General features: G+C 41.0%; 3 protein-coding genes across 4 annotated transcripts; 2 read left to right on the top strand and 1 right to left on the bottom strand.

The window, feature by feature from the left end:
* Positions 1-962: 962 nt before the first annotated feature.
* On the top strand, positions 963-3,038 carry RB195_019124 (uncharacterized protein; the record flags this gene model as incomplete). The annotated part of the gene is made up of 3 exons (XM_064186840.1): positions 963-1,069; positions 2,659-2,801; positions 2,971-3,038. The coding sequence occupies 3 exons, from the start codon at positions 963-965 to the stop codon at positions 3,036-3,038; spliced, it is 318 nt and encodes a 105-aa protein (XP_064042721.1).
* Positions 3,039-3,469: 431 nt separating this feature from the next.
* Positions 3,470-23,383, bottom strand: RB195_019122 (uncharacterized protein; the record flags this gene model as incomplete). Of its 2 annotated transcripts, XM_064186838.1 has the most annotated exons (10): positions 3,470-3,544; positions 4,635-4,823; positions 6,070-6,171; positions 6,268-6,376; positions 12,468-12,625; positions 15,555-15,624; positions 15,827-15,954; positions 17,480-17,526; positions 19,697-19,890; positions 23,349-23,383. In XM_064186838.1, 10 exons carry the CDS (start codon positions 23,381-23,383, stop codon positions 3,470-3,472), a joined length of 1,107 nt encoding a protein of 368 aa, XP_064042718.1. The 2 variants fall into 2 exon arrangements, with proteins under 2 accessions (XP_064042718.1, XP_064042719.1); XM_064186837.1 differs by lacking the exon at positions 6,070-6,171.
* On the top strand, positions 6,688-6,981 carry RB195_019123 (uncharacterized protein; the record flags this gene model as incomplete). The annotated part of the gene is made up of 1 exon (XM_064186839.1): positions 6,688-6,981. The coding sequence occupies one exon, from the start codon at positions 6,688-6,690 to the stop codon at positions 6,979-6,981; it is 294 nt and encodes a 97-aa protein (XP_064042720.1).
* Positions 23,384-23,614: the final 231 nt, after the last annotated feature.

Raw genomic sequence — 23,614 nt, 5'->3', positions numbered from 1 at the left:
TCAAGACCCAGTAGTCTGGTAACTATAAATATAATAATAGAATCCCAAGCACTTAATTTTTCACCCAATTATGAACGGCTCGAACAACGACATTACTGAATTGAATAAGAGTTTCGATGAGTTACTATTGAAAGTTATGAACTAGAACATTTCTTCAACCATGAAGCTGCTGTTCAAAACTTGGTTCCGCATATGGAATCAGACTATTCCGAGGACGATGATGATTATGATGAGATCGACGTACATAGCAGGCGTAAGCAAAGACACAATTAGGAGTTCATTACTCTTCTCATTTAAATTTCTATATAGTAAAACGGTTTCTAATACTTGATGATCTTTGTTCTAACAAGTCAGATTCGAATGAAATTGTATCCAATCGCTAGATCCTGGCCCCGGACATAAGACGAATAATTACAGTTTGGTTTGGACCTTTAATCAGCGCAGGAAAAGCGCACGACTCTGCTACTTCCTAAAGATTTGTAACCACTATCTACAGCTGTACATAATGGAATGTATACATTTGAAGAATACAATGAAATAAAGTAAAAGTAAGACAAGAATAAGCAAATACATCTATATTCTATTGCATCGTACTGTCCTCATTCTAGGAGGCCTAACGCGTCTTTTATTTGTCGTAGAAAGAAATTGTGATGTTTGAGAGTGGGGAAGATTGTGGAGAGGGAAAGCGGACAGGCGACGTAGTTTCAAGGAAAATTGGCGCCACTGAATTGTGATGCAAGCTGCGCTATTCAACGCTCGCATTCATTACCGCCAGACTAGACGGATGCAGGTGAATGATTACAAGATTGAAATCGCTACAAAATTGATGAAATTACATGAAAACTAGCCAGATACTCAGGCAAAGATACGCAAATTGACTAGAAGAGCGGATATCAAGAGCAATAAAGAAAAATGATTTCGAATCTGCTACCGTAAGCTGGCTGGTCAACACGCATAGCAGTATGCCACAACTTATGCCAGCAAGTCCAGAACTTAGTGCACTGTCTGTCAAAGCTTCATCTGCTTGGATTGCTTTCAAACGAGCAACAAATCTTGTTCTATTCCACAGGTTTTATTGTAGTGTTGTATTGTTTATTAGATATAAATAAGACGGTAAGGAAATAAGATCTCCATGTCAACTGTAGATACTAGCGAGCTTACTGATTAATACAGCATAAAATATTTGATATCCACTCACAAAGTATTTTTGTGAAGGTACTCCAACATTGTCGGACATGTTCCCACGCGGCAAAAAAATGTCGGTTAGTGTCGTCAACGTGTAAAGCGAGGGCCCTGCCGTAGATCTGTCGAAAGTTTACGTCAACTTAACACGCAGTTTTGATTGAATGTGTAGCCGATGACGCGATTTCCGATTTATAGGGCCATTAGGACAGGGTGGATTTCATAGCTAGTGCTTGAAACAGAACGAATGCGAAGCTACAATTCTTCGATGGCATCTCATGTAGATGCGGGGAGTTCTCGTGTTCAACCTGGGCAACCTGGACCTGCTTACTGGGTCAAACATGGTCAAACACTCTTCTAAGAAAGATGATCATCAAGTTAAATAACCACTGCAGATACTAGCGAACCGCGTTTGTATGTTTGAAGGTTCTCTACCCTTCAAATAACGCACCACTGATACAGTAACTAGGTTTTTACTGCACTCGGCTATGCTTTGGAACTATGACAAAAACAGCAAAGAAAAAGGATGGTATGGTCAAAACGACACAGAGAACGGTGCAGTAGTGTAAACGACTGCGCTCGAAGCGGCGCAATAAGTATAGCGATTGGAATCGAGGTGGGACCATCGCTAAATACAGCAAAGAATGGTGTCAGTAAGGGTCTCATTTAGGTTCTAATCGCAATGAGCGCACTTTGCACTCACACACCGCAGCACTTTGAGCGCAACCGCCTACGCAATTGCGCCGTGCTTCATGTCGTTTTCACTCGACTGTAGCTTGGAAGCCGTAGTGAACAGTTGAAACAGCTGGAGCTGTACACCTACACCACAAAAAAGTTCTATTGGTAGGTTTGAAATAAAGTTGAATACCGGAAATGTTTTCGCAGCAGGCTAAAGTATTTAAGATGAAAGTATCTGGAAGGAAAAAATTTTGAAAATATAAAATGATGACACTTTATCCTCCTTTGTATCTCATTACCTACACCTATGTACATTCAAAAATAACAAAATCGCTCAAAATTCGCCAAAAAGGAAGGCAAAGGAGGAATTTTGCTCCCTGAAAACTAAGTGGTCTTCTTTTTTAAACTGGTTTTGCAGAATTCGAAAAAAAAGTGTGCAAGGAAGGCACTGTTGCAAATTGTTCCATTAGCTTTTGAATTTACGCAGCGTCGTTTAGTTCGGTTCGGAATTCTGCCTTTCTTTTATCAAAATGTTCAATACTGCAGACTCTGTTCATGTAACGAGGGGTCTGACCGACATAAACGAATAGGTCAAGTCGCAATGGACGAGGTGTGCCTTGTGTAGGTTTCGCAGATCAGTTAGCCCTGGGTTGCCTCTTTCGAGTTGCTCCTATTATTCAGAAGGCGCGGATGGCGGTTTTTCGTAGTTTTTTTTTTATATTTCTGAAGACGTGATCGCTTTTTCTGCATGCGTGATGATGACTGAAGACAGGCTTATGCTAATCACTATTTCTACAGATCCATGCAGGGTATGATCGAAATATTTGCTGTTGCTGTTGTGCGGTGGGTATTGCCTCGAGAGCGACTTGAGGAGCCTAAAGATGTCACAAAAAAGAAAAAAGTAAAACATAATCGCGACGGAAATCCACGGGAATGGCAAGGTATTCTACTTCGAATTATTTGAACAGAACCTTTAGAGGTAAAATAAGGGTGGTTTCTGATGAAAGTTTGGTTCCCTTTTGTTATAATACGTTCTATTCTCATGTAAAATCCGAGTTCATTTTTTCAAAGATGCAATAACTGCAACGTAGCAGTAATACAAATTTTGAGGATCCACGGGTGCGAAAACAAAGCACGGTTATGAATTGAAGAAAACAACACTTTTTATTGATATGTAAAATCCAAGCTCTGTGTTTCAACATGTAATAACAAGAACATCGCAATAACAGGAAGTCTGGAACTTCACACGCTCACGAAGAAATGAACACAGTGTACAGTTACATATGAGTTGAACGGTGACTCTAAACGAGGACATTTATGCATTCAACGTTCAACAGGCAATTACTTTCTGCATTAGCAGCAGAAATTGTTCGCGATCACATAAGCATGAGCACGCAAACGAGTACAGATATCTTGAAATTCACCATTTTGGAGGACAAATTCGTACAGGTACAACAAATGCCAGTAAATTTGAAAGACACATAGAAGTGGACCGTTTTTTGAGCTTAAGCGAATGAGTCCTCCTTCACCACATCGCAAAAATATTATTAATTTAGGATTCACATCATTACCAGTTACTAGAAAAGCGGTCTTCCCGCTCCGATAGCACTCAAGTAGCTTCCATTTCGCAAGTCAGTCGTAACTCGTCAATCATTTTTTGCGACACCCGTTCTGATTTTGCATGCTGGAATGAGTCGAGACAAGGTTGAGTACGCTAACAGTGTGACCATTTATATCGATTTCAGGAAGAAGTATTCTGTTTCGTAAAGTATTCTTGACATGCTCAGATGCTCAAGCACGATGTTTCATGATGACGATGTTTCATGATGATGACTATTTTCATCTCGTTCATTTGGATTTTCATCGCCACCATTTCCATGTGCAATTAGTCGTATATTAGAGTCAAAACCACATGAAGCACGGTACAGTTGCGCAAGCGGTTGGGCTCGAAGCGGCACGATGGAGAAAGCGGTTGCAATCGAAGTGAGACCATCGCGAACTGCAGCGAGGAATGGTGCTAGCAAAGGTCCTCCATCGATCCTAACCGCTCCGCTCCACCGCACAATTCCTAGCGCAGCCGCTTACCGTGCGTAATGTCGTCTTGACACAACCGTAGAACGGTAGATGCATGATGCAACGTTAGCGTACAAGTCGGACGATACAGTTTAACACGTCACTCATTTGTGAACGCGAGATTTTCAAGGTTTTCAAGACTTATTGGCAGTGTAAATGTTGGTACCTAAGTTTTCCGAGCTACTAAAATGTGGGGCACACAAGAGAGAAGCAAGAATGTGTGGAAGACAAAGAAACTGCTTGAGTTGTTGAGGTACGAGCCCAAATAAGGCCGATATATCATACCGCAGTTTCCAAAAACACTTCTTTCCTCAGCTAGATGGAGCTGGATCAGAAACTCTCAGACGAGATTAATCGCCGTGTACTATCCACTCTAGATGTTTTCGTCTTGAGAACTGCCTTTATTATTTTCGGGAGAAGTTTGCACTTTTGCAACACGATATAACTAACAGCCTTCACTAGGAGGTTATCAACAATGAACAATATTTCATTAGCGCTATTACTCAGGTCGTTCTCTTGATTTTAAGCTTTTTATCGTTACTCCGTGGTTCTTAAAAGTAAAAAAAAGCAATAGTTCTTCAATTTTGCCTAGGAACTTTAAAATGCGCAAATGTATCAGCTGTCGTCATCAGCTCCACCTCCACTTATAAATTTCGTGGAGCTTTAAACAAGCGGGAGACCTATAGTCAACGTGAACTTACCTCAATTAGTTGATGACAATAAAGTGCTAGTCGACATTGACCAACACTTCGAAAAGCAAGAATAAGTTGGTCAAGTGAACGGGCGGCTCCAATCTTTTTCTGGTTGGCTCGAATGAGGGAAAGTGTGACTCGAAACAACCAAACGTCATTTCCGTCGTAGATCATGCAGTCCCATATGCGAAGAACTGACTAAAAAAATTCATGTAAAGATAAGAAATGTTTGCAGCTCGGTCTTTAATCCCGCCAACTTTCGGAAGTCCGTTGTTATTTCATTTTTTAACTTGCATTAATATTTCATAATATTGGATTCCCCACAATATTAATACTATCTATTCTTTTATGATGTTGTTGGAGAGCTTCTTCTGTTTACTTGAGTTATATTGCATGAATTGCTGCTTTTGGATGACGGCGGTGTTCTCCGTATCCTGTCGCGTAACAAATTGCGACGAAGGGGCACAGTCGGGAACTGCACTCATTCCTCCACCCATCTCTGGAGAGATTCCAGTATCGCCAATTTCGTGACACGCTGTCTATAAGTAGGGTACGTCAAACTAGTCATTTGACAGAAAAGAGTCTTGGACTGCTCTTCTTCAATATCAGTTCTATAACCTTGGATTATTCACACCCAGCGCATCTCTGCACAACCAAGAGAGTCTAAAGAAACATTTCTGTTTGATTCTTCGATTGTATTCTCCCGTTTACAAGAAGAGTTATAAACAAATAATAGGTAAGCCCATAATATTGAAATACAAGGAACAATTAGTTATCCTTTCAGCAGATAAAGGTCAGCGAGTCACTTGTGATATTGTATTAGTCTATTTTCACTAAACAACATCATAACATCCACAAAGCTCTTTTGTTTGTTTGCTATTCGAATTGCTAGACGAAAGTAACTGCATGACAGTTTATCGCCTTAGCGTAGCATAGAGGGAAGTTATTCTAGGCATCGCTAAGCAATTCACAGAGAAGTTCAGCTGTCTAGCAAGGTCTCTCAAATTAGAGAGGGGATCGACTTTGCTAACTTCAGCGTTGATCGGAAGTTGAGATAACTGTAAACGTAGTGTCAAAGTCCCCAAAGTTTTGTCAAATAATTCGCCGGACGAGTTCCCCGCCGCCTGTCTTTTGAGGCTATGCTCTTTGACTGTTACGTTTTTTTTTCATGCACACAACATTTCAACTCAACAACAACAACGAAATATATATCGAAAGCAAAGCAGTGATCGATCAAGGACACTTTGATAAGAAATATGGACCAAAGAAACATTAGAGTGGATCCTGAGGTAACAAGCCATCGAGGAAGGCCGCGAAATGAAATCAACTGAGCTGTTCACATCACTGAAGGAACAGCTGAGAGGTCGCTTTGAATCAAGGATCTATATCTCGTTAAAAGCATATGCGAGGTATACTAACTTCTCGAAAGAAAATGGCGCTGGACGCACACGATCAGTGAAGGTGGAGCATCCAAGTATACGGATAAATAAGATTTGTAAGGTTTTCCTTGAAACACATTACCATTTCCAACAATGCTACATATCCGCTGTAAGGAAAATGCTTATCAACTTAACCACACTTCCACGTAACTATTTGAAAGCTACCTTTGTGAGAGCAAAATCAAACAATGCTGTTGACTTACTTCTAAAGGTAAAGTCTCGACAAACATACACAGCAGCCATTTTCCAATAACCAGATCCAGTCCAACATCGAGATTCTTCAGTACCTTGGCCACCTGTGGGCATTCTCTCCTGAATTTTTTTTAAAGAGTTTATGATTATTTTGTTTTGAAATAACCGCAAATAGTTTCAAAAAGCAGGACTGAACATATCTAGAAGTGTTTCTTCCATAATGCAAGTGCTTCTCTTTTGTTGCAATTCACAAGTTTGTGGGTGCTGTTCATCTTCCGGAGAAAAAAAGAGTTAGATATGTTTTTCGAACAGAGACCTTGTTTTGATAGGACAACATCTCCTAAAACTCGCTTAACATATATGAATGTCCCAGAATAAAAATCACTGGCTTAGCAGAATTGGGTGCTGATAGATCTTTGATAGAAAGACAGATGGACTTCGAAGAAAAAGTGGTCAATGTCCTTGATGCGCTTGAAGTTGTACTCCCTTCTCGTTCTCATTGGGCTAAGGCTCTGTCAAGAGCGCACCTCCTACGCCGCACAAGTCTTTCGAACATATTTGTACGTGAAAGCGTGACGGCGGCAGAACGAAAATGGGATTATGAGTTGAGGCACGAGGGTCGTTTAAGAAATGAACAGTCATCTACGCCTGAGTGGGTGGTTTACAAAGATGTTCCCTCTCACATTGCCGAACTTCCCCGCAAACCTATGACGGGAAACTTGTAATCCAGCATGGACGTCTCTCTAAGACAAAATGTATTTTGTTTAACGCTTCGTCTGCACCAACCTGATGTATCAGCTGTTACTGAAATATCCACAATTTCCGATTCTGAATTGATGGCCGATTTACCATGCTTCGTGTTTCGCTCAGACAGGCCGCTTCAAAAGGACGGAGGTGTCTGCTGCTTAGTTAGTGACAATTCACGCGGTTCTCAATCCACTCAAACGTCAAATGACTGCTGATATGGTGTGATGGACTCCCCTCTTCTTTCACACCTCATTCTCTCAAATCTCTCGTTACCTATCGACCCCCAGATTCTTCTAAGAGTGATGATGATACCTTGTTTGATGCTATTTTTGAACTCTGCCTTTCGTCACTTAAAATCATAATTGTAGGCGACTTTAGGTTGACATGAACAAACATAGCAATTCCACTACTGAAAGCTTCAAAACTTCATTGGAAAGTTGTGATCTTGCCCAAAACATTGATGCTCCCACTCGTTCACATCCCATTCTCGACCTCGTTCTTTCTTCCGGATCTAGTATCAGTGATATCGAAATTCTGCCTCCCTTTGCCACTTCCGTTCATAATGTTGTTTCTTTCAAGTTCGACTTTAATACCGAACAACCCCTCTATCTGCGCTCGCCAGATTTCAGTCGTGTGAACTATTCCGAGCTACGTAGATTTCTCGCTCGTGTTGATTGGCTGGAAGTTTTCGGCAACTATCAGTCGGTTGCAGAAATGTATCGCCGTTTTTGCCTAGTGATATACGATAGCTTAGCCAAGTTTGTCCCGCTGAAGTTTAGAAAGAATTACACCTACTCATCCCTTGCATATAAATACGAAATCTATTTGATAAAAAAATCGACTCTTCTTTCAACTTCATAACCCCTTGAACAACGCTCTCTATAAAAAGTTTGTGCTGACTTTGACTATCACTTAAAAAATACCTTGGTTATCGTGAGCGGCGTTTGTCGAAAACGGGTATGAAAAAATTTCATAACTTTCTTGCTAAAAGAACTAAACATGCACGTGTCACGTGATGTCTGACAATAGATCTTTGATCAAAACAGAATTCGAAACCTAACGCACTTGCCGAATTCTTTGCTTCTAACTACTCATTAAGTTCGGATGAAAGCTGTCATAATCTTCCATCGTTAATTACTGCTTCCTCTGCCTCTCATATTCCTCTAAAGTCCTTTGACATTGTCATTTATCCAAATGAAGTTCTTACTATTCTGAAACGTTTAAATCCTTCCTCTTCCCTACGATGGCATTCCCCAGATAGTTTACCAACAATGTGCGGACATTTTATGTCTTCCTCTTGCTTATATTTTTAATCCTTCGCCTATCTTTATTGAAGTTCCAAACATCTGGAAAGACTTATTTTTTTGGGTATTTTGCAATACCTAAGAAAAGCAATTCTAACGTTCTCTCGAACTTTTGCCCCATCAGTATTGTATCCTCTGCAAGCAAAGTTTTGGAAAAGATAATCAACGAAAAACTAAGAAAGTGGCTATCAACAAGAGATGTCATTCCTTCCGGACAACACGACTTCCAATCTGGATCCTCCACTAATTTGTTATTGTCTGATTCGGGCTATGATTGGATGGCCGAAGTAAACAAGAGGAAGTCAGTTGATGTAATATTATTCGACCTATCTAAAGCGTTTGACATGGTAAACCACAAAAAGCTTCTCCCCATACTTGAAAACTATGGAGTTCGCGGACAGTTGCTCAGTTGGTTGAAATCGTAGCTTCAAGAACGACACATGACTGTAAAGGTCCATAATAGTAATTCCAAGCGTTATGTATTGCAAACCGGAGTTCCGCAAGGCAGTGTACTCTCTTTCTCTTTCTTTTCCTGGCGTTCACTGCTGACCTTCCCAGCTATTTGAAAACCCATCCTGACATGAAAGTTCAAATGTTTGCAAACGACATCAAAATATATTTCTCATACCAACCTAGTGAGCAAGCTTCCGCTCACAATACCATCTCCCTAGCAATCCATAGAATGTTATGATCAAGAAAATGAGATATACCTTTAAATCTTTTCGAAATGGCGGTGTTGCATTTCGGAGCGGCTCCTCAGATCCCTTACCTATGCAATTCAACGACTTTCAATATCAAGAACAAATTAAAGATGTTGGGGTAATAATTGATGAATCATTTAAATTCTCCACTCATTTTGACTTAGTCACCAAAAAAGCGCTGTCGTCTATTTTTATAATAATGAGGAACGTGCAAGTTAAGGACATAGAATACGCCACGCCAGTCTGGAGTCCATTCTTGAAGAACGATATCAAAAAGATAGAAAAATACAACAAATTTTCATCACGCTAGTTTATTATAGATGCTTTCCCGATCCGGGTTACCCTGAAACACTTCCTTCCTGTGAAATTCGACTTAACACGCTGAAATTAAAGAGGTTGAAGTACAGACGAGTAGTCAACAATTTTGTTTTGGGTTTTCGGATCCGTCGAATGGAAGTTAAGCTAAAGGCAAGAAAGTATTGGATTTTCCGACCAATAAGCGGGAGAACAGGAAGCTTCAATTTGCACTACTCTAAACTCAGACGAAAACTCTTCTCAAACATGTTTAACTCTTTTTCTGCATAGTTGCGCGTTGGATTAATCTACCTCCGGCTGAAGTTATGTCTAGTCCAAACTCGAGGATATTCAAAAGCAGGATATCCAAACTAAATGTCCTACGTATTCTAGGTATGAGCGAGGCCTAATATCTAATTGTTTCAGAGATGTGGGGCAAGTTCCTCTTCTAACAGGCGACCACAATAAGCATTGGGTTGATATGTGTTTTTAGCTCACAGTTTTAGTTCTTCTTTTTCTATTGTTTATTATGACACTAGCTAGCTGGAATTCTGCCTTGATATGCTCTTTTTCAAATTCATTCCTACAATTGGTCCTTATTTTCTCCTAGTGGTGGAAAGCTGTTCAAGGATAGCAAAGTTAGTGAGCCTTTGCCCTTGAGGTCCCCCCACCCGTTCGCCCAGGGTCCCTGATGGATTCCTCCGTTTCGAGGTTAAGTTGGTCACCCAAACCCTGGCATCGTTTATTTACCTGGGTTTTGAGTCTGGGAAAAGGATCTCGCGTGAGGATTTCTCACCTTCTGTAGCAGGAGAATGGCTTGCCAATCTACCACCCCTTACGCTTTGAAGGGTCAGTCTTGTTGCGTAAATTTTGGGCGAAATTCTAGTGAGCTCTGTTCCATCTTGTTTTTGTTTTATGGCGCACCTGTAGGTGTTTTCAATAAATAAATAAATAAAAATCAGCAGCAGCTTGTACGTGAGTTGATGATTCTTTCAAGACAGTGTTCAGCTATCTACTTCTAGAATCAAGTAGGAGACCATGTCATTCACAATCTGCAGATGAAGATATTTTGACACAATGTTCAGACATCTTTCAGTCGGCACTTTTTCAAGAATGCCAAGCAAAAAAGCAGGTAACAAGATGCCGCTATAACTTATCACCATGATGAGTAAAATAAAAAGCTTCCAACATTCGATGTAATCATTGAGTTATCTTTACCAAGTCCTCTGGACCAAGAGGAAGGAAGAAAAGGAGAGCAAGATCACAGCCATCTATAACCACTTGAGACGCAAGTCCTCAAACAGGCACCATTTAGAGTCATGTAGATCTCTAACTTAGACGTTGTTAAAGTATTGAGTTATGCATGATGTCCATCATGTACATAATGTATATAGTGGTTATAGGATAACATATGCGTATTTTCTCGTAGTTATGGTGCCGTTTTTAGTGTGTTTAGTATTCTTTCTTAGGTAATCATATTACAGTGTGGTGCCGTACTGTGTATGTATGCAAGGATGGAACCTGCTAGCCATCCGATGTACCGCACAATACAGTTTGCAGGGCCCTAGCAGCAATGCTGAAGAACAGGACTTCGGCTACAACAGAGGAAGCCGAAAGAGGGAGTTGAAGCAGGCGGAGCGACCCTAGCCACGCGTCCATATGTCTCCACAGGCTAGACCATGGCTAGTCCCGTGATTTGACCCAGCTCCGGCTCCTCTGCGGTTGTGACAGGAATCCAGCTACTGCCGATGCCCACTGCTTCTCGGGAACTAATCCTGGCGACGACACCAGGTAATCTTTTAGTTTAGAACTATAGAAGTTGAAATTGTCCTCTTGGAAAAAGTTTGAGATTTTCCAGAAGATGCTTCGAATCAACGATACCTTTCTTAAATTTAGAAATGATGATTTTTAATTGTTGTTGTTCCAACTGAAAAAGAAGTTCAGTAAATCACTAAAAATCCGCGTATTTAAGTGGGTGCTTCAGACTACGGTGTAGAAAAAAACAAAGTGGAGAAGAAGGGTGCTCGCTCTTCTTGGAAAATGAGCATCCTGCAACAGTCCTTAAGGACGCTTTTTCCAAACTCCAAACTAATTTGGTCCTAAAGTGAAGTTCTGAAAAACATTGTTGACAGTTAAATGATAGTATCAATCCGCGACGTGTTGGACCATTTTGCTGATTTTAACAAATGTAGTAGTGCCTGCTAGTGCTGCTGTCTCGCCGCAATTTTTAGTTTTACAAATTTGTCGCTTGCTGTTGTACTGCTGTCAGTTTTACTTGCTTGTCGGTTGGAGGCACGATCATCGCACTCCTACACTGCCAACCATAAGGACACGTTTTGCGAAATTTTTGCAGTACTCATTCGAAAACGCCATGTGCGTTAACACCAAATATTATCTGAAAATTCTGATTACTAGCAGAATATCTAGTTGTGCAATTATTACTATGACTAACTTCTACCTATGAAACCTTTTAAAAGGTTGGATGTAGTGTAGCGGTTAGAGGTTCCGCTTCCTGCACGATCGATCAGAGGTTCGAATCCGCCCTAGTACTCACCAAGCCTTCCATCCCTTCGGGATTGATAAATTGGTACCAGTCTTCTTGTCTTGGAGGATTCAAAGACTGACTTGACACATCGGCTAGTAACAGCAAGTCATTGTATAGACCAGTTACACGTTCGTAAACCTCAAATGATTCTGAATTGAAGTGAACGTGATGGCGCATCCCAAGCGGATTGATTAACGCCAGACCCTTTATCTTTTTATCCTTTATGAAACTCTTTGGGATAAGACTAATTTACAAAACGTTTTCATTCCATTTTCTCTACATAGTTGACATCTTTCTGGGAACGAAGGTATGACATTTGAGATGGCGATTAAACGTCCGCGGCACTAGCAAAAATGCATTCCTTCCTTGTCAACACTCAATTGAGATTTACTCTGGTTGGCGACTATTCATACTCCCCATAAAATTTGCCATATATACATAACATCTAAGACATCTACATTTAAGAGGAAATAGTAGACAGTAAAAGCAAACGGTGTATTTCTGTCCTTCATAATACCCAAACCCTCCGAAGATATGTCAGAGGCACAAGATGGCAACCTCTCAATGGTCTCTGCATCGGTGTGTCCGAAGCAGCAATGATTGTAGAATGAACGACTCACGCAAGGATTTTTTCCAAAAGCTTCGTGTCTTTTTTCAAACCCGACATCGTATCACCGTAGTAATCCTGTCTTCTCCTTACCATTTGAATGAGAAGATCTGATGCTTTTGACTCGTCTTTCACCACCAGCAGGATCACCGCAGCCACAAAGTTCAGACCCTGAAACAAATCATTCGAAGATGTGTGCTAACTACACGCTCCAGATCTACCGTGAATTAAAACGGCACGGTTGTCAATAGTCAAATATTTGCATATACTGAGTATTACTGCGCTCTTACAGACATCTAATAGGTTCAAATGTGTAGGTTGTGAAAGTATATCCCTTGCCAAATAACCAGTGAGTCGACGAAAACGGAGCCTTTGCGGAGTGTTGCCGGCTCGTTGTGTTTACAGGTGACGCTACGCAAATACGCACGAAAAGATCGCCTCATACCAAGAACACTTCGTAAAACGAGCGCTGCAGAGCTATCTAGTCCAAACGAGCGCTTTAAGAATGAATCTAGATAGAGAACTCCGCGTACAGCGTTACATTTAAGCAATGTCGGCGTGAAAATCTATGCTAAGCTATAAGCAGAGTGAAGTGAGATAGTATTCAAACATGCTTTGGACATAATTCGTTATCATCAAAGCGCAAAGAGCTAATTCTACGCAAACTCAAATACAGAGTGATGCAAGTGAATTCCAAAATCAAACCAGTAAGTGAATTATCGCTTGTCTGACGGTGTAGATAACTCATAATCTTAAATTAGTTATTTCGTTGCTCTCTCATTCTAAACGGTACGATGCAGGAATTCCATGGTCAATACGATCAGGGGTCCAGTATTTTTATTGTTCCTATGATTGCTTACCATCCTACATCCATTCCGAATTCTATGCTGGACCCATACGGAACTTTACCGCGACTTCTCGATCACTTAATAACTGTATCCACCTTTCGTGTATTGCACAAACAAATACAGGTGACACTTCTGTTATTAGAATTCAGCGAATTTAGTATACGGAATGAATAGCCTCGTAGGTGCCCATCATCCCCCTTCTACACACTGTTTTTTTGTTGGAAAAGAAATGGAGCAGTCGCACCATGTGTTGTGTAGTACAGAAGTCAGGGCCAGGTCCCCTCCCAGAGGAATGGTGAAAAGCAAACAATGAGCTACATTACATACGTTTAGAACTATGAACTTGCAAAGAAAAATAAACGAGCTCAGAAAGAAGGAAAGAAGAATGGTTCAGTTTTACACTAGCCTCTGGACTACGCAGAATTAAAGAACCTCAATTTCATTCCTTCTCCACCAAGAAACATAAGCAGTACAGAATTTTTTTTTAGGATCTTTTTTTTATTTTCCAAGCATCTATTTCTGACATAGAAAAATAAGCTCAAGTTGCCATGCTTCTTAGCCATCTCATGGTAAAGTGCTTGTTAGACAAACAGATTCCTATCAGTATAAAAAAGTACAAAAATTAAAAAATTAACCTGAATTTTCCTTCCGGTGAAAAAATTGTTGTTTAATGCGCGTGCCCCCCGTAACCCCGTAATGATTCAAAGAAGTCTTATTATTGTTTGTGAATATCTGACTACAGCTTCACTTATATTCTTTAGGGAATGAGCTACGCTTTCCAAAGAGCCGACAAATAGAACCGGAGAAAAATTCAACTAATCGAAAAACAACTTCGAAAAGCTCCCAGTATAGAATCAGAAGTGTGAAAAATACAAATTTTTGACCGCTTTACATTTCCATATCTCTTTATATTTTACAGTTTACTTGGCTAGATTTTGTTTACTGTTTATGGCCCTCATATTTTCTTTTTGACTTTCCTTAGATTCGAGAAGTTCATTGAGGAAGCTCAAGCGTGTAAATTGACCAAAAAAAAAAGTGTCATGAGAATGTAGTTGAAAATTTAAGAAGAACAGCTACATTTCTAACAAACAGATTCCCGTTGGTTTACTCTACTGATTCTAGCCAATCAATTATTCAACTTTCAACCAACTGTACCAAATGTGATAGAATTCTAAGAGATTAACTAAATTTTTACAGTCTTTAGGCTTTACGTGCAAAGTTTGGGTTGCTCGCGGTCAACTTCGCTCAATGTTGCGACTGTTCTTGGACTAGTTGGTCAAGAGATACGAGACCGAAAATCGCACTTCTTCGTAAACACAAGAAAATTTCCGTTTCCCCTACAAAACTTCACCAGTTCCATAAAGGTCACAAGCTACCTTTGCAGGACAGAAGTCACCGTTTTCAATTAGTGCTCGACAAGGCGTACTTGTGGGACCTATGTAATGGGGGAACTTCTCTTTCTGTACGTATTCGTCATATGTTTTGTTGCGATGGCACGACATGTACAATAAATTTATTGAGCACCAATATGTCGTATATTTAAATTGTAACGCGGTTTTTGAAAAGGACAGTGATTACTCTATGTGTACGGGAGCGCTCAGGAGTTCAGAAGTTGGCCACATCCTCAGTTTTATGTATTTTTCTATATTTTAACAAAAGTGCCTTACTTGGATGCGAATTTTAAATCCACTTGGATCAAAGGTTTGGAGCGGATACGTTCACATAGCACAATTCCGTAACTGTACAAAAATCACTGGACAGAAATGATATTTGTGACCACTAAACTCTAGTATTTGATGTTCAGAAGGATCTCAAAGAAAATAGCTATCAAAGGTGAGACTCGCTGGTTGGTCGTAGGATTTTTAGTGTTATAATTAAATACGCTTGCCTGTCAATAAGCGATATCCGTTACATTCTCAATAAAATACTATATCCCTTCAAATCCACTAATTTAGCACAAAGGTTCCATAATAACTCAGTTTTGCTGTGCTAAACAAAAGATTTGATTGAAACCATAAGTGCTCTATGCAGAAATGTTGTTTGAACTACAACTAACTAAAAACTAGGATTAGCAGCCGAAACACAAAACAATGGTGGTTCTTATCTCAAATTTATTCACATGGAAATGGTCTTTCTTTTTTTAAGTCAGAAGGCAGATCTTGGTGCTCTTCTAAGTTCGTTTATTTATTCTCAGTTACTCGAAATCTGACAAGGAATCAACTGGCAGATGAAAAGGATTGATGTTGCATTACCTGACAGTATCCTACAGACGGGAGATGTTGGGCAAGGCAGTACAGCATCCTCCCGAGTACATTGCGATTTCTAAAATATTCGTAGGTTATCCATATTCTATATCTCACCGAATACTGTGGATTCTAGCAATTTTGCCTGCCGCCACATTCAGTAATAGTCCGCTTTCATAGTTTTTTGCATATGACCAGTTGTGATAACGTCGATGAGCAGGCCCAACCTCCACTAGTTCATCGATATTGTAGTTAGAACTGCGAAAAAAAGATACTGATACCTTTCCACTTGTAGATATCTATTGTTTGGAAAAGTCCTCGGGAGGTCGAGCTTTATCGCTTCCACTGTGCTTGGTAGAACTGTGGTGACTTCTGGCGGTCCGCGAGGTGCGCAGTTTCTCATCCAAATCTGCGACATAGTTCATTGGAACGTTTATTTTTTTTTATCGAAGGCATCGCTCTCTGCTTTTGGTATCTTCTATTCTGCCATTCTTCCACTATTATCTAGACAAGAACATAAAAAGGATAAAGCCACTGGCGTGTCAATCCACTTGGGATGCGCCAACGCGTTTTACTGGAAATCGTAATCGTTGGGGTTTTGGAACGCGTGTTGGCCTATACAATGACTTGCGGGGGCCAGCCGATGATCAAGTCAGTGCTTTTATCCTCCCAGACAAGTCTGGTACCAATTTATCAAACCCGGAGGGATGAAAGGCTTGATGAGCACTAGGGCGGATTCGAACCCTCGACCGTGTGGCTACAACGGACCTCTAACCGACTGCGCCACACCTCAAGATATGAAGGGAACGTTTCATGTACGAGTTCTAAATGAATAAGAGCAGCTTTTTTTGTTGAAGAAAGAGGAGAGTGTTTTCAAAAGCATTAAGTTGTTTGTCTACGCAGCGAACAAATATTTCCTTGAATAAGTGAAGAGCGAAACCTTACTGCATTGGATTTTTGGCTATCCTTAAAATATAGTGGGACTAGAGTTATTACTATCAGGACCCCTCAGAAGTCAACAGTTGATTAGAAGTATGATGAGTGGCACTTTTGTCGAAGAACTCAGGGAAAAAATTGCTGAAAAAATCTTCGGAAGTGCGTAACGTAACCGTTAGCTAGCTAGCTGATAGCGAATGGAGTTTTTCCAATTCGAGTTAAAGAGTGAAGTGAGAATGCTCAGTTTATTACGGTATTGAGAGCGGATCGAATAAGACGCATGGGGCCAGAGTTGTTCTCAGCATTAGCGCACATAGATACCAATGATTCCCCGTATGCGGTATAGGAAGGTATACTTTCACGTTTGGTTAGTGTTCCAAGACTTAAGATTCAGATTCCTCAAAAATTACTTGTCTAGGAGTAGATGAATGAAAAAAGCACTAGTGAAAAGAATAGGTGAACCGCCGAAACCCATTAATCAAAAGGAACATCCGACTGAGAAATGGCGGAGAAACACGAAGATTGGGTTGGCTTCAAGAAAAAAAAAACGAGAAAAGCAGAAATGAAAGTAAAACGAAAATACCACACTCGGAGAACCCTGTTTCGCCGGGGGTATGGTTACGGTTAAGCCTAGGCTCTAGGCATTTAAAAACAGTGCATTGTTTGCAATTATGTTTATGTTTATGTTCGAATTCGAATGTTTATGTTGTTAGTGTTGTTAGTGTTGAAGTGCGACTGTAAGACGTTTTAGTATGACAGAGTCAGCATGTACCCCTTATCAAGGCATTTGTTTACGGTGTTCAGAAGAATCGACCTTCGGGTAGCGTACAAGAGGTATTTCAGAGCGATATTCAATTCGATTTTCCTTGCTCCACGGGAAATCACACAGTTCAACAGCGGACAGAGTTAATATGCGTGTTTGCATAGTCTTGATGTGCCGAAGTAGCGCACTGATCACTTGAATCGACACCATGGTTGAAGTGGAGGTCACCACTCACCTCTTTCCTCAATGGCGCCGGAATCCCTTTGTACACAAAGCGTTGCACTGAAAATGAACAGTTAAAATTCAATTTTCTGGATGGTATTTTCTCCGAAGTTTAACAATCACCTTGTTTGCTTCAGGCATTGCTGACTAAGCGACAGAAATTTGCGAGGAAAGAGTTTGCTACACCCGGCAGAGACGTCACAAACCTTGGTTCTCCATTCAGAATTCACCACATGTTTGGTTACTACTAGGGTTGAGTATTTGATGTGCTTAGATAATCAACCGAAATGTGAACGTTTCCACAGATTTGTAAGAAAAATTCACACGAAAAATTAAAGTTACAAAATTCAAAATTCTTTGTCAACATGACAAAGCTTGAAATACCAGTGGCCATCTTCGACGGTATCTTTAACCGTACTCATTTTCTTCTGAAAAACTAATACGTGAAGTAGCCTTAATCCTCAACTAGAAATGTTTCGACCAGTGGTTGTCGCAAAGCAGACTTTTTGTAGTCGATAATAAAAGGAACGCTATGACCTAACGATTTGTGGTTCGTTGCTTTCATAACAGCCTGCAAGAATTTGCCAACTTAGTGTTCAGTTCGTTTGCAACCCCATTTTAAAATATTCTCGAAGAAAAAAAACTCAGTTCAGCTTTATTTTCTCGGAATGTATGTTTCACAGGTTGCAGCAAAATTAGTATTGGGAAATAACTGCCTCCGGAAAGCTCCCCGTTCCTTTTCTTCTCCTCCTCGCTTCTCCCTTCAGTAACGTTTCTTTCTTCTGAATCCCTCATCCTTACTTACACACTTCGTTGAGTGGTCCCCCGTGCGGGGTTGGCTGGTTACGCCATTCCTGCGGCGAAGGCGACCCGCCCACCTCGAATCTATCGCCCATGTGCCGGCGATAAGAAAACCGACGAGTTTTTTTTTCTTGTTCAATAGGTAGTCACGAAGAGACGCAATGAAAAGCATCGCAAAGGAGTTTGTCATCGTCCGCGACAAGTTCACTAACACTAACGGATAGTGTCGTGAAATGTGTAATGACAATCATAGACAGCTATAGAAGCATATACGCTTACAATCAATAACCATATCAGTTTGATGTGATTAACCTCGAAATTGTGCATTTCATCCTAATAACATAGGAGTGGGGCGCGTGAGGCGCAGACGGTAAGAGGTTCGGTTGTGAATGCACGATCGCTCGACGGTTCGAAATCATCCTAATCCCAACCGAGCCTTTCATCTTTCCAATGTCGATAAATTGATACCAGATTCGTCCGGGAGTATAAGAACAATGACTTGACACATCGGCTCGCCCCACAAGTCATAAGGCTGCACACGCGTTCACACCCCTCAAACGATTCTGAGGTGAAGTCGAACACGTAGGCACATCTCTACAGGGATTGATCAACGTCGTGCGCTGTATCCTTTATCTTTCAACATAATATTATATAACCCTGTTCGAACACCACTAGTAAGGACTCCATTATTGCTGGGAACGCATGTGATCCTTAAAAAACAACACCGCATATGCACTTTCTCCCGCATTTGCAGTTGCACCGCATACGCATCTGTTAGGGTGGTGCGTAATAAATCATAATCCTGACAAGGGACATTCTACGGACGGCCTACCAAATTCAATTGACAATGAGCCCTTTAGATGAGGATAAATACTAAGGAATTTCCCTGATAGACAATGTAGCATATTTCCCCTTCCTTATTTCACTAAATCCAACTAACCACTTCATTTGTGATATTTTCTCGAACAAAACACGTAAACACGTGTACAAAAACTTTCCGCGTGAAACTAGAGCTGGAGAAAGTGTGGGAAATCATTAAATAGCAGAAAAAAAGTCTTATTCTTAAAACACCTGACATGTACTAATAGCGGATCGCTTCAAAAGTCCTTCAATGATAAAGTCATAGTTTTGAGAATTGGAACTATAAGTTAGTTTAATTTATTTAATTTGAATTCAAGTGCTTATCAAAGATCAGATCATATTGAATGTGTGAGTGGGTTGATCGGAAAGGCTATACCGAAAGTATGAACAGCTCCTCGACTTGGAATCGGCTTTGCTAACCAACGTGTCTCAATTTTAGTATGAACGCTATCTAAATGGGTTTATGGACCTCCACTACGTGGTTCCGTATGGTACTACCAACGTGCTGTAATAGTACTAATGGCGTCTGCTTGTGGAATCTTCAAATTCTTAATAAGTGGCAGCTTACATGTGTGGGGGTTACGGCGCGGATCAGACCTCTCCCAACGTCTCCTTCGGCGCACGAGAACGGGGAAGTAGTCGGCCCAGAACCTGGCGTAATCCCGCTTTGCTTGTTCCATTTCGCGACACTCATCCATCGCTGCTAAGTCTCGTCGATCATTGCTGTACCAAGGGCACTCGAATCCAAGATCGTCCACCATTCTGTAAGAAACGAGAATTGAGGATAGCGCAGACATCTATTAAATTCGACACACATTTGTTTTCTCCAAGGTTTTTCTAGATAGGGTACGAATTGAGCGATGAAAATGCACATCAATTAAGCTTTTCTTATCTGTCCGCGGTCAGAGGATAGTTCTCCGATAAAATCAAAACAACAATAATTCGCTCAATAAGACGAAGTTACAAAAATTCACCTACTTTTTCTATTCTACTTGGCAAAACTTGTGGGCTACTACCCACTAAAATTGTGTGCCACGAATTTAGAGGAAGCGAAATTCTGAACAGCTGCACAGCTTCCATGCAGTGGACTCTTCACACTTATCTCCTAGTCCATTCTTCCATACGTTGGATTTGACTCCTTCCCTAAGGGGACGGAGCGCGCGATAATATTTAAGTGCACAACAACAATTAACTTTTATCCGAACTGAGTTTTTGTCTCCGTTCTGGTCTTTCTCTAAAAATCATTTAAAGACAGAAAAACAGGAAGAGCAAAATAGATTTCATTTGATCGCATTTTCTTTTCGTTGAGTCTGGGATATTAAAGTTTTCAATAGGTAGTTTTAAAAGATGGGAAACTTGGAAAAGTCTAAAGATTTCAAAAAGTTGCAGTTTCATTGAGATGAACCCCTACTGCCATATTTTTCGGCATACGCATAAAACTGTATTTTAATTAGTCGTTTTCAGGTATTAATAGTCACAACACTTAACACAACCTATTAAAAAATAAGAACATGTCGGAATCTTCTCATTACGGTGAAGACGCGTCATCCTTCCACACGAAATCAAAAAAGGTCCAGAAGTGTCCATCAAAAGCTTATTTTTGCGAGCGAATACATCGCCAACAGCTGCTCGTTTCTCATGCGTCGATACACTTTCGAATGCAATTACGCGCCGGATGGTCATCGCAGGTTTGTGTAGCTGCGGCGGTCTGCCGCCTCTTTGGTGCCACGCTTCCTCGCTCGCGCCGCCCGCCTCGCGCTCTCCCGTCTGCGTTTTTGTCGCGTTAAAACATGTGAGAGTGAAACAAAAAACAGCTTGACTTACTACAGCGCCACCGATGACGTGCTCAACTCCGGTGTTGACACGCCGCCGCCGCGGTTCACTGTAAGCGGAGGAGACAGTATCAATAAGCAGCTCCAGAAGCCTCTGTCCTTAAACCTGAAGACATCCCAGCGAACGTGCCGTTACGTTGCTGCGAAATGGGAAAAAACAGAAAACATCCGACGAAGCACTGCAGCCCGTCTGCTCGTTAAGGCATCTGAGCAGCAGAGCAAACAATCCCACTATAGCATACCACTATAGATGTGAAACGTTCCATCGACCCCGAATATCGACCGACCATGGTGCGTCAACATCTGCAACGCAATACTACTTTCTATCTGCAAAAGAGAGGCATCGGAGACAGGATTCGACTTCAAAGGTGCACCGGACACTAGACACATTCTCGACGACAATTCTCAGTTTTTAGTTTCCGCGGAAGATGCATAGCTCGAATATCTCTGTAGGTAAAACAACTGCTCATGCGCTTATTCCTCAGCAAAAAAAAAAGAATGTAAATAGATAATTTAAGATATGACTTGGCATTAACTTGATAAGCAAACAGCCCACTAAGAATAGTCGTTGTGACCCAAAGTTCCCAAAGGCTACTTCCTTAGTCTCAGCTCTCCGAAGAAGTCTGCCTACTCCTTTCGGTAATGGTGCGGAACTCGACTACGCTAAAAAAAAACATTAGAAATACATACAAAATATGGTCCAAGAGGAAGGATGGCTAGTATTCGAGTAAAAAAGAATGAAACGAGAGCAAAAATGTTGACCAATCCCTTTTGGATACACCAACACGTTCGACTTCAATTCAAAACTGCAGTTGTTTCATGAACGTGTACGCGGCCTATACAATAGATTGCGGAGACAAGCCGATGTATCACATATAGCATATCTTTCCATCAGAAACGAAAAATGGATTATACTGTCAAATAGACAACATGAAAGCGCAGTGGATTATGAAAATATTCCGAAAAAATGGGAGAGCTTTCCCTAAAGGAGTTTTCGGGGCAGTTTCACCAATAATTCTTTGCAATATGTGATGCTAGCTCTCAGTTCCTGTTGAAAGGTCCTTCACTGGAATATCCTATTCATAATGTTTGTTTTCTGCAGAAGTGGGCGACCTGTTGAACTTTCCTCACTAAGAAACTCTTTCTTGATTTGGTAGCGCGAAGTGGATTGCTTTTATGGTCTCTTATGATATGTCTCCGATCACAGGCACATTACTACACCAGGTCCACAATAGCATAACAAAAGCGCTCCTTAAACACCGCGGTTATCCCATCATAGCTCATCCGTTCGACGGCAGGTGAGATTCTGCTAATGAGTCTATTCAACCACAATCTTTGTAGAAAAAAAGAAATTCGCGGGACATGTCGTATTTTCAGTGGTGTGACCTAATACATTACGGCGAAGTGTTGCGGCAACAAACGCGTGACCTCCTGACGTGATCATAACATGTGGTGAGAGCCGGGACCCGTGAGATGCCTCAACGTGCTTTGGATTGTCTTCGGCGAGGCGTGTCCGGACAGAGTTTATGTATGTAATGGCATTCCAAAAAAACAGCTTAATTTACGAGGCGGCACTCAGCGGCGAAAGTGCACGAGTGGAAAGAAGGTGCACTTCAGCGGAGATAAGCATTTCAACAACTGCACAGCAACTTTTTGTAATGATTTTTCTCATCGAGGTGTGACTTCTCGTGCATCGTGCACAGAAGAGCACGAGATTTCATAATAAAGGAAATGCTCTATTCATTTGTAGATTAATTTTGTTTGCAACTTTTTTGTTATCTGCTACTCACTGATTCTTGCTAGGGGTTCCTGAAAGGTATCGCGTGCTCTTCTTGTAATCCCAACAGATCAGGACACTTGACCAACTTGATCAACTGCAGCGTAATCCTTATGACAACCTTTCAAACTAATTAACGCATATAGAACAAAAGTACTGGAGAACAAAAAGAAGTGGCGTATGGGAAGCAAAAGAAAATGCTCCTAAAATAGAATAATGGCAGAATGAAGAGGAAGTGTATACTTACGACGTCGAGGCGAAGAAAGAAAATCCCTGACAATTGTTCTCGGAAATCTTTCGCTTGTCCTTTCAAGAGGAAGGAGTACGTAGAGTGAGGTTTTGCCAATTAGACGTGGAATATTAGGAACTTTGCGTCGATATTCTGGTAAGGATTCTCTCAAACATTAGTATAGTGGTCTGTTTCAGGTTCTTTTTTAATAGCTATAAATTTGTGCACTAAACATTAGCGTTGTCCCTACGACGATGAGTGAAGCTCACTTTCTCTTATCGACGAGAAAACAGCTGTGGCTTAGCAGTAATCAGATCAACGGGTCAGAGTTCTAACTACTTTTGTTCCGGAATTCGAATAAAATCCAATAATCACGACTCACCCGCCCGGAGGCCCCGTAAAATGCCATGCTGTCATCCAGTCGTTGAACTACGGCAACCTCGAGGTGCTCAGTGGGTGACGCTGCATGGCCGTCTCTGCTCCTCTCTCGCGCTCGCACAATGTTTGTAGTTTGACACGCAGTCAGCTATTACAATCGCCCGTCACTGATATGACTCTCCGTTTCCTCTAAAAACTTCGCACAATGGACCACGTCCGTTGTGGTACCTTGTTCGAACCACTTGGTTTCGTTTTTGATACGTATGTTTT

The sequence above is a fragment of the Necator americanus genome, chromosome II (assembly GCF_031761385.1).
Source record: "Necator americanus strain Aroian chromosome II, whole genome shotgun sequence".
In the NCBI taxonomy this organism is placed as follows: domain Eukaryota; kingdom Metazoa; phylum Nematoda; class Chromadorea; order Rhabditida; family Ancylostomatidae; genus Necator; species Necator americanus.
The sequence above is the reverse complement of the archived record's forward strand: the minus strand, read 5'-3'. Positions and strand labels throughout refer to the sequence as shown.